The sequence below is a fragment of the Anomaloglossus baeobatrachus genome, chromosome 6, assembly GCF_048569485.1.
Source record: "Anomaloglossus baeobatrachus isolate aAnoBae1 chromosome 6, aAnoBae1.hap1, whole genome shotgun sequence".
Classification (NCBI taxonomy): Eukaryota; Metazoa; Chordata; class Amphibia; order Anura; family Aromobatidae; genus Anomaloglossus; species Anomaloglossus baeobatrachus.
The window spans coordinates 301710810-301722815 of NC_134358.1; the positions used below are offsets into that span (position 1 = coordinate 301710810).

Below are 12006 nucleotides of genomic sequence, written 5' to 3' on the forward strand. Positions count from 1 at the left end.
TCTTAATACTTTAGGAGAACCAAACAGAATTCTTGTGGTTTGAGAGGTTGAATAATAAATGACCCTCTGAATAAACTTTTCACAATTAAAAAAAAAAAAAAAGAAATAACATTATTTTTTGCTGCAGTGCATTTCACACTGTTAATTTTGAATGTGTAAACCTGCTAAATCTGCAGGGGGTTGAATACTACTTGTAGGCACTATATATATATATATGTGTTTTTGCTACTGTATTTTGCTATTTATCGCTGTAGGGGTCTATTCTGTATAATTGTACTGCTTATTGTGGTTATTACTTATGGCAACTATGACTTACATTGGGGCATTAGGGAGCTCTTTTGTGTCATTTTAAATGTGTTTAACCTTGTTTGTTGTGTTTAGCATTTAATTAAGTTTCATATTAAGGTTTATTTGTATATCTAATTTCTGGTGTGCACATGTTTACATGCGGAGCTTTTTTCTTCTTCTATATAGGTCCTAGTGAAATGCCATCACTTGCTGAGATGTATATATCTTTATAATAAGTAAACTCATTTAAACATTTATTTTAAGAGAACCTTTAACCAAATTTTCTTGTGTAACTTGACACAATGTAATAGTGGCTGTAAAATGGAATAAAACATTTTTTTTTTTCTGTTGAGGAAATATTAGCAATCTAAGTATGTGGCACCTAATGGGTTAACCGTTTTAAGACCAAGTGATGTTGTTGGATAGTTTTGAATGTGGTGTCTACTTTTTCTTACTTTATGAGATGCACAATTATAAGCACCCAGCAAAACCACATTAAAAGAACACGTCTGTTGTGAATGTCCGTTATGCTTTCGTTGCTGTGAGGCTCCCTCTTGTGGCCAGGAATGGTTTGGACAGACACCAGGTGTGCTGGAGCAATGGGCGTTTCCATTGCTAACTCTCTGCCTATTTAAACCTTGGTCTGCTAGCAGTCTGAGTCGGTTGTCATTTGTTCTTTAGTTACCAGCCTTATCATCTTGCTCCAGAGCACATCTACCCCAGATAAGTGCTTGTTCTTTATTATGTTATTTTGTTCTTTTCTGGGTTTGTCATTTGTTGTGGTTGTCGTCAGTTTATTTGCATGCAGAAATCTTCCCTCTCTGTTGCTTAGCTGGGAAGATCCCTGCAGCTATGTTTGGAGTATTGCTCCTATAAGTCCATGTGTTTGTTGCTTCTTGAATTTGTAATTGTTCCTGCTTTCTGTTCATTGGTTTGACAAGAGCGCCTGATATAGGACGGAGTTCAGATCGTGCGATCTGAGGACCTTTTTGTACTATCAGGTATTTGGATTTTTGTAGGGTTTTTCTCTGGCCACCATCAGCCCCTTTCCTATCCTTTCCTATTTAGTCAATGGGGCCTCACCTTTGCTAATCCTATCATCCGTGTATTGTGTTTTCCTATATCACCATAGTCTTTGAATGTGGGGGGCTTGCTATACCTTTGCGGTCTATTTCTGAGACAGAGAGCTATTCATCCTTCCTTCCTTTAGGATAGCTAGTTCCCCGGCTGGGTTCGCGGTGCATAGGATGTTAGTTCACCCCTCAGCTACTTCTAGTGTTGATGGTTAGTAAGGGGATGGCGCCCAGATTAGTTTGCAATGCTCTTGTCACCCTTTTTGCCAATGATCTATTGTGATCTTCCATGGTTCCGGATCATAACACACGTCCATAAAATAGCTTAGGTTTCTCAGTAAGTGAGATGTAATGCTATACAGCTGTTTTCCTGGTCTAACCTCCTGATTGATTAGGAAGCACAGATAATCACATATTTCAGATAGGGTCTCTGCACAGTTGCATTTAGTTGTGTCACATCACAAACTCATCAGCTCTAATGCTTTCATAGCACTGTCACCTCTGCTGTACTTCCCTTTATTACACATCGCCTGTTGGGAGATGTGACAGTCATCTCACTTTTGTCTGCTGTTCATAAGTGTGATTAATCTCGAACACATGATGGGAGAGGGCAGCACTAGGAGCGGACAGTCCTAGGAAAGTAGAAAACTGATGTAATGGTTTGTAATGTGACAACTAAACTCAGCTGGGCTTCCACTCCTTCCACAGGAATCTTCTCGGAAAGATGTGACTCATCTGTGCTCTAATCTACCAGCACTTTCTAACCATGTAGGAGGTTTGAAGAGGGGATCAGAGCACAGAATGAGAAATCTAAGATATTGTTAAGGTATGTTCTTTCTCTGCTATGTTACGGTCTACTTATGATTGGTTAACATCAAACAAGGAAGAAATATGAGCCCTCATGGAAATGTATCTGCTTACACCCACTGGAACTTAAAAAAGTTGACTCAGTAGGTGCCTAATACATTATTGCAGAGATAATAGCAATCAGAGACAAAAATTGAAAAAAAAATATGTTTTATTCTGCTCTGCAGACACTATTACACATTGGGAGTCCAGTTCAACATGAAAAATTTGGTGAAACTTCCTCTTTATGCAAGGAAAACCTAATATTTCCCAGCTATACTGTATTTGCGTATACATAAAAATGTACTTTTAGAGTCCTAAATTACCCAATCTTCTTATAAATGATGTAATTATAAAGGAATAATGTCTCTTAAGAAGAAAAGGGGGCTCCCTATGCAGGCTGCATAACAACCAAAAACAAGTAAGCATGAGAAATGGCATCTTATTTCCTGTTTACTGAACACTATGCACATGAGTGAGAGAGAATGTAACAGATACCTGTTACTCATTATAGAACCTAATACCATAAGACTGTCTTCCATCAGCGCTATTTTCTCAGATGTGTCTGATCCCTTGAGTAGAAGTTCTCCTCTTGACTTGAACTGGGCAAAAGTAAACACATGGGCGCTCCATTCGTTGATGACATTCTTCAGCTTTGCTTCAATATCTTTCTCTTTGACTGCACTGATACATATGTCCTTTAACAAAAATAATGAAAATCATCCAAATGCATTCCAAACACTTAATGAAAGTTTACAATTTTATTTCAAGCTGATTTTATAACATTGACATAGTATTCCCATATTTCCCATATAGGTAACCTGACACTACATCCCATTAGTGGCCAAAGCCTTTTGAATTGTCATTATATGCAGATGCAACGGATATCTTTTTACAAATTATACAGTACATAATTTAAAGGGATTGTCCAGTCTAAGAAGAATATTCTGTAGACACAATCAATGCTGTAGCAGACAAGAGGCTAGTTCGGAAGTATGCAAATCCCATATATGTGGTCACGTAAACACTCACCTACACAAGGGTTACTGTGTAATCCTGACAGTGTGCATATTACACACTAACAAATCTGAAGTCGGCAGTCACATACAGTGACTTCAGGCATTTCTTTTAAACTGCAAAACCTCTTAAAGACTCCATTTTTACCAGTTCTTTAATTCAATGTACAGTGTTGTCTTTTTCATTCTCCTTTCTATTACTAATTTTTTTATTCTACTAATGCTTCCCTTTTCTTAATCCTATTAAAACTGTTCCTTCAAGTTAAGTTCACAAGTGTAAAGATTTTTTAATATTTTATGATTGTATGTTCGTGTAACTGATGCTAGTAGTTGTTTTTTATATTATACTTTTGTATTTCTGCCAAAAACAAACATTCAATTATGGAACTACGAGACTAAAGTCTACACTTATAGCTGATATTAATGCTGGTTTTCTGAGAATGAGTGTTTCTTAAGATACAGAAATATCAAATGTGACATAAATAACTGTTCCTACATGGTAAGTGCACAATTATAGTGTAAAGAGTCTGAATATTTTATGATTGCATGTTTGTCGAACTGATGCTATTTACAAGTTGCTGTTTTTTTATATTCCCCTTTTGTACTTTTGAAAAAAACATTCAATTTAGAAAGGAAACATGGAAATAAAGTATATTTTTACAGCTAAAATTACTGCTATTTTTCTTTAATGCTGGAATATTTCTTAAGGTATAGACATATCTTCTAATCATGTGACATAAATGACAACTACCCATTAGTAATGTTGTACTGTAGTTGGGAAGGCCATAGTTAAAGCATGAGGTTTAATGGCAGCTATTAGTCATTTTAAAAATTCATATTGCATTAAGTGGGTGGGTGAAATAACAGCACATAAATATACCTATAAAGATTTTTACATGAGAAATTGCACACATTCACTGTATATACGGTACATATTGCATGATACAAGAAAAACAAAAAAATCATCTTAATTAGAACAGGACACAACAAAACAAAGAAAACTGACAAAGCATTATTTAAAGCGGTTGTTCACTACTTTTGCACTGATGGCCTATCCTTAGGATACATCATCAATGTCTGATCGGCCAGGGTCTGACAATTGGAGTGCCAAGTGTCAATATTATATATCATAAATAGGGATGATCGAATACTCCGATTATTCGGCTTCGCAGATATTTTCCAAATACCTCGCCGCTTTTCGACTATTCGATGCACAATGTAAGTCTATGGAAAGCCCAAATAGTTCCGAATAGTTGTTATTCGGGTTTCCCATTTACATTGTGCATTGAATATTTGCGAATAGTCAAAAAGCGGCGAGGTATTTGAAAAATATTCGCGAAGCCGAATAATCGAAGTATTCGCTCATCCCTAATCATAAAGTCTATATATTTTTAAACATTTTCTTAAACTTGTTGTAAGCTCTCATTTAAAAACATAAAACCTGAAATATTTTATTTGATGAAATATGAAACTGCAGTATTTGTTTGTTTTTTATTAAATTCCTGGAAAGGCTAAGATGACAGCCATGCATCAAAGACAAAGAAAGACAAATGCAGCATAGGGCACAAAGAGTAAAGGTCTGACATTCTAATAATTGCCCAATATATCAGTAACTAAATTCAAGTAAAGCATAAAGGGAGTTTCTACTAATTGCAAAAACCATATGCAGAGATAATATTGTACAGTTAGGTCCAGAAATATTTGGACAGTGACCAAACCTTTGTGATTTCAGCTCTGCATGACAATTTTGGTTTAAAATAAAAGAATTGAGATGCAATTGAAGTGGACACTTTCAGGTTTAGTTAAAGGGATTGAATAAAAATATCCTGTGAAACGTTTAGGTATTTCAACCAAAGCCTCCTCCTTTCAGAGACTCAAAAGTAATAATAATGTTCATTTTTAATACTCTGTACAGATTCCTTTGCAGGCAGTGACTCCCTGAAGTCTGGAAGCCATGGCTGTCACCAAATGCTGGGTTTCCTCCTTTGTGGTGCTTTGCCAGGACTTTAATCCCTTAACGACCGCGGGCCGTAAAATTACGTCCTAGCGGTCATAACGTTACTGCCCGCGGTCTGCTGGCAGCAGCATGCCGTGATCAGCGGCTGAGATGTGTACCTGCTAGGCACGAGCAGAATCGTTATCTGCTCGTGCCGTTTAACCCCTGAAATGGCGCTGTCAATATGTGACAGCGCCATTATAAACGCGATCGCGGTAAAGTTTTACTTACCGCCCGATACCGGAAGTCACGTGACATGTTCACGTGACTTCCGGTGGTTGTCATGGTAGCACAGGGTCATGTGATTACTCCTTTGCTAGACATAAACTACTTTCACTTTCCACGGAGGCCAGGGAAGTAGGAAGTGCACGTATCTGCTGTTTACAGCTGTGTAGCTGTGACTAGCAGATGGTGCAGAGCGATCGGATTGCTGATCGCAATAGCCCCCTAGGGGGACTAGTAAAATAAAAAATAAAAAAAAGTAAAAAAAAAAAAAGTTTTAAAAAATGAAAAAAAAACAAAAAAACATAAAAGTTCAAATCACCCCCCTTTCGCCCCATTGAAAATTAAAAGGTTAAAAAAATAAAAAAATATACACACATTTGGTATCGCCGCGTTCAGAAACGCCCGATCTATCAAAATATAAAATCAATTAATCTGATCAGTAAACGGTGTAGCGGCAAAAAAATTCCAAACGCCAAAATGACTTTTTTTGTCCCCACAACTTTTGAGCAAAATGCAATAACAGGCGATCAAAACGTAGCATCTGTGCACAAATGGTACCATTAAAAACGTCAGCTCGAGTCGCAAAAAATAAGCCGTGACTGAGCCATAGATCCCGAAAAATGAGAACGCTACGGGTCACGGAATATGGCGTAAAACGTGCGCCACTTTTTTTTAGACAAACTTCCGAATTTTTTTGAACCCCTTATATAAAAGTAAACCTATACATGTTTGGTGTCTATGAACTCGCACTGACCTGAGGCATCACACCCACACATCAGTTTTACCATACAGTGAACACAGTGAATAAAATATCTCAAAAACAATAGTGCTATAGCACTTTTTTTGCAATTTTTCTGCATTTGGAATTTTTTTGCCATTTTCCAGTACACTATATGGTAAAACCTATGGTTTCATTGAAAAGTACAGCTTGCTCCTCAAAAAATGAGCCCTCACATGACCATATTGACTGAAAAATAAAAAAGTTACGTCTCTCAGAAAAAGAATGGCGAAAAAAAACGGAAAGCGAAAAATTGGCCGGTCGTGAAGGGGTTAATGAAGATGACTTCAGTTGTTGCTTGTTTGTGGGTTTTTCTGCATTAAGTTTTGTCTTAAGTAGAGCTGTGGAAGTGCGGTTCGGTGGGAGCTAAAAGGCGTGGGTGGATTCGCCGCTTGCCACTTAGATTACGCTGTGACTATGTGACAGCACAATTTAAATGGCTGCAGCAGGTATCGTGCCATTCCTCACTACCATCGGCAGCCCCGTGACGCGATCATGGGGAGTCTGTGGTTGCCATGGTAGTGACTGGTTATGTAATGACCCGTTGCTATCATGACACTTCCTCTAAAAGCCGACAGAGCGACAGCTCTTAAAGGAACAGTGCATTTTTGCATATCAAAGCTTGCTGCTCTGATCAACAGAAATGCACAAGCGATCAGACTGGTGATCCATAAAGTCCCCTAGGGGTACTAGTAAAATAAATTAAAAAAATGTAAAAAAAAAAAAAAGGTTTTTGAAAATGTGACAAAATAAAAAAAAAACTAAAAAGTTCAAATCACCCCCCATTCGCTCCATTGATACTAATATAGTTAAAAAAAAACTAGAAAATATACAAATATTTGGTATAACTGCAGTCAGAAATGTCCGATGTATCTAAATATAAATTCAATTAATCTGATCAGTAAACGGTGTGGCGAGAAAAAAAATTCCAAAAGCCAAAAAATTGTTTTTTGGTCACCGCAAAAAAATTTTAAAATGCAATAACAGGCAATCAAAATGTAGCATACATACAAAAAAGGATTAAAAACATCAGCTCAAGAAGCAAAAAATAAGCCATCATTGAGCCCCAGATCCCGAAAAATGAGAACTCTATGATTCACAGAAAATGGATCTAAAAGCGCAATTCTTTGTTTTAACAAACTTCTGAATTTTTTAAACTTCTTAGATAAAAGTAAAGCTATACATGTTAAGTATCTACAAACTCGCACCGACCGGAGGCTTCATACCGACACATCAGTTTTACCATATAGTGAACACTGTGAATAAAATACCTCCAAAACAATCATGCAATTGCACTTTTTTTTTGCAATTTCACAGCACTTGGAATTTTTTCTCCATTTTCCAGTACAGTATATGGTAAAACTAATGGTTTCATTGAAAAGTACAACTTGTCCCTCAAAAAATAAGCCCTTATATCTCAAGATTGACACAAAAATAAAAAAAAGTTATTGCTCATTAAGGGGAACAAAAAATGAAAACTAAAACCGGATAATCGCCTGGGGGTGAAGGGGTTAAAAAAAATTATAAATTTTTTTTTTAAAAATCACAAAAGAAAAAAAAATAAGATACTAATAAATCCATATATTTATGTAAAAACAAATAAACTACACATATTTGCTGTCACTGCGCTCAGAAATATATGCTCTATAGAACGGTCACACTAAGTAACCCCTTCAGTAAACACCATAAAAGAGTGGCAAAAAAATGCTTTTTCATTATACCACAGAAAAAAAGTGGAATAAAACGTGAACAAGAAGTTGCATGTAAATAAAAATGGTATGAAGAACGATGAATCATTTTGTCCCACAAAAAAATAAAACCCCACTCAGGGCCATCGGCAGAATATAACAAAACTATAGCTCTCAGAATATAGTGATGCATAAAACAAATTATTTTTTCTTTAAAATGGCTTTTATTGTGCAAAAGTGGCAAAACACAAAAAAATAAATGTGGTATTGCTGTAATTGTTCTAACCAGAAGTATAAACCAGTCTTAATAATTTTATCACATGGTAAACAGCATATAGAAAATAAAAAATAAATTCTGAATTGCTGTTATATGTTCATTCTGCCACCCTAAAACCAGAATAGAAAGCGATCTTAAAAAAGTTATGTGCCTGAAAATGGTACCAATAAAAACGTGAACTCATCCCACAAAAAACAAGCCCTCACATGATCCCGCAGTGTTTATCTTTTTAAGAGTGCCTAAAATCACAGCTGACAACTATTTTCTGCACTTCTGAGAAGGATGCCACTGAACAGAAAAAGCTAGAGTTAAGGCTGCTTTACACGCCCGGCCCCGTCGTTTGTGCGTCACGGGCAAATCGCTGCCCATGGCGAACAATATTGCTAGGACCCGTCACACGTACTTACCTTCCTAACGACGTCGCTGTGGCCGCCGGACAACTTTTTTAAGGGGGCGGTTTGTTCGGCATCACAGCGACATCACTCGGCGGGCCACCAATAGAAGCGGAGGGGCGAAGACCAGCCGCATTCACGTCACTCCCACCTCGTTGCCGGAAGGCGCAGGTATGAAGTTGACTCGCCCACCCCAGGGCTATGGGACACCCGGTGCCGGGCCGGACTAGTCCGTGGGACGTCAGTGGTGGCTGGGCCCGACTCCGTGCCCTGGTGGGGTCAATTAATATGGCTGGTGACTTGGGGTGAATAAAGTTTATATTTGTCGTGACGCCACCTGTGGTTTGCGGCTATTAAGCCGCCGCTGCTGTAGGAGGCCTCCGGGGTGATGGAATGGCAGCAATGGTGGTACTGCTCCCCACAGGTGGAGCGGTGCCCCGGGGACACTGTTGGTGCCCGTGAAAGTCTATGGTGTAAGGTGTAGTGCAGGGCCGACAGGCGGTGAAAGGACCGGACACAAACAACAGTCTCTTTACCTTCTCGTCTTTTACTTTGCAAACGGTTAGTCCTGGGAGACCGTTACAGGTGGTAGAGGGCTCCGGCCGGCCTGCAAGTACCTGAGGTATCTTTTTGGCCAGATGAGTATGAGGCCTACTCCTGTTCTTCCCTTACTGTTATAGGACCCTGCTCTCTGGATTGGCAATGGCCCTCTTGCTGCTGGGACCGGTGGTTCGTCCCTTTTTTCTGTGTGGTAGGCTGCGCAGGCACTCTCTGGTGCTTCTCTGCTGGAGTCCACACCAGGCCCTTGGGATGCAGCTGTACCTTCAGATTGCTTCTGGGCCAGGGGGCTTGCAGCTCTCCTGCCCTCCGGATTCGGCTACCAGGGAAGGATTTTACACCCTGGCAACCACAGACTCCGATGTCCGAGTCTCTTCTGTGCCTCTCTGCTCCTCCTGCTTCACTGGGCCAAGCTACTCCAGCTCCAGGCCCCAGTCCGCAGGACAACACTACTCTGCGTCTGCTCTCTCAGCTTTCTCTCTACAGACTGACCACTAACTCCTCCCTCAGGTCAGACTTAAGGAATGCTCCCTGGAACTCCAGGTTCAGAGCTCCCCCTGCTGGCCTGAGGGAGAAACTGCGTTGGATGTTGAACTTACTGGCCAATAGACCTCCCAATTACCTCCAGGCACAGCATTAACCCTTTGGAGGGGCAATGCTGTTGTGGCGACCAGGTCCTGGGGCGCCACATTGTTGTTTGTCGTTCCCGGGGTGTCACACGTAGCGATGTGTGCTGCCTCAGGAACGACGAACAACCTACGTCCACCACAAGCAACGATGTTTTGAAAATGAACGACGTGTCAACGATCCACGATTTGGTGAGTATTTGTGATGGTTAGCGGTCACTCCTAGGTGTCACACGCAACAACGTCGCTAACGATGCCGGATGTGCGTCACGAATTCCGTGACCCCGACGACATATCATTAGATACATCGTTGCGTGTAAAGCGGCCTTAACTCTGCTGCCTCATTATAGTGATTGGATCTCTCACGGGTGTCATCTAAATCATGTCATTCAGAAGTTTAAATGGAAACCCAGATGTAAGTGCTCAGGGTAGAGCACCAGATAAATGGGATTCAAAATGTAATGTAAAATGTGCCCAATAAAATCATCAATTCAATCCACAAAAATAAAAACAAGTCCACACTCAGGTCCATCGCCTGTAAATGGAAGCATTAGAGGCTTCCACAATACTGGTAGCACTCCAAAAAAGGAAGAAATCAAGCAGCAGAATCTATGCTCCCAAATCAAAATGCTTTTATCACTTTTGAACTCCACACTATGCCTAAACCACATTTAACATCCACATGTTTGGCATTTCCTTAGTGAAGAAGATCACTTAATTTATGGGGTGTGTGTCTGCAGAAGCACAAACTTGGTAAATGTATGGGCACTACAAGGTACTTGGCACTAGAATGGCAGATTAGCAATTTTTACTCAGCCACATCCATTGCTGCCTGCTTCAGGAAAACACCCATGGAGTCCAAATCGTCGCTACACCTGTAAAACTTAAATTTATCACTAACATGGATTACAATATGCCACAAAAAAAAATCTCAATCACTGGGAAGTGTTCTAGAATTATAACTTCATAAAATTATACTGGTCGGAATTGAAAAGAATTTGCTTAGTCAGGGAGGTGAAAACAGGCTTTGGGGCGAAAGAGTTAATGGTTTGCACCATGTTGTGAACCCTAGGTATTTGCTCTCTATATGGCAGAATTAGAAACTGAAACAAGTACTTCCTGGAGAATGTTTCTCACTTGTGTGGATGTTGTGAAGGGGTTTTTCTGCACCATGGAAATGATTCTGTGATCATCCATCACTGTTGTCTTCCCTGGACTCCAGGCCTTTTTGAGTTCACAAGCTTACCAGTGTGCTCTTTTTTGTAGATTGTACCAAACTGTTGATTTGGACACTCCTAACATTTCTGCTATCTCTCAGAGGGATTTCTTCTGTCTGTTTTTCCTTCTATCGATAGCTCCTTTGACCGCATGTTGTGGGTTCACAGCAACAGCTTCCAAAGGCAAATTCCACACCTGAAATCAGCTTCAGACCTTTTACCTGCCTAATTGATGATGGATTGATGAGGAAATAGACCATGCATCCCATTAAAGAGCTTTTGAGACAATTGTCTAATTACCTTTGTTCCCTTGAAAAAAAATGGCAACTACTTATTAAAGAGCTGTAAATTCTAAACCCTTACTCCAATTAGGATGTAAATACTCTCAAATTAAAGCTGAGAGTCTGTGCTTGAATCCTATACTGATGAAATAAATGTACCTTGAATATGTTTTGGAAAACAGATAAAATGCCAAAACTCATGTCACTGTCCAAATATTTTCTGGACCTAACTGGACCAAAAAATGTGGTTTGTTGGTTCCTTATGATTAGTAGGGAATTGATCTTTGAGACCCCCACTAATCTTAATTAAGGAAAACAGTGTTGGGGTAGCACGGTGTCCCCTTCAAAATGGAAAACGTGCCAGAGAACAATTTGTCAGAAAACAGTAGCATTTAAAAAATGGTGCAGCAAAAAACATCCCAAAAAAACAGTACAATATCCCCTTCTTTCCCAGATGCTAGATCCAGTGGCGTACCATTAATAGAAGCAGGTCATGTCACTGCTATGTGGCCCGTGAACTGAGGGGTCCCGCGGTAGCTGCCCTCTGTGTGTACACTTTTACTTTCATCATTCCCAGTGCGGCGGGCTGCCCTAGGATTGTCACCAAGCAGCTGATTAAGGGGGGCCCACACTGTTTGAATAACTGCAGGCGGACGCAACAGAGATATGCAGACACGCCCACACTGCACACTGTGCAGCCTCTGCTGAAGAGGAGGGAGTGGCCAGACAGCGTCTTCTTGCAGCA

The 12006-nt window shown here is 39.8% G+C and overlaps 1 protein-coding gene across 1 annotated transcript in view; it reads right to left on the bottom strand.

The window, feature by feature from the left end:
• Positions 1 to 12006, bottom strand: part of LOC142243222 (dynein axonemal heavy chain 5-like) — a 638472-nt gene that overhangs the window by 439454 nt on the left and 187012 nt on the right. The window contains exon 35 of the mRNA XM_075314893.1: positions 2706 to 2905. Within this exon, the coding sequence (XP_075171008.1) occupies positions 2706 to 2905 (200 nt within the window). The remainder of the gene's footprint in view (positions 1 to 2705; positions 2906 to 12006) is intronic.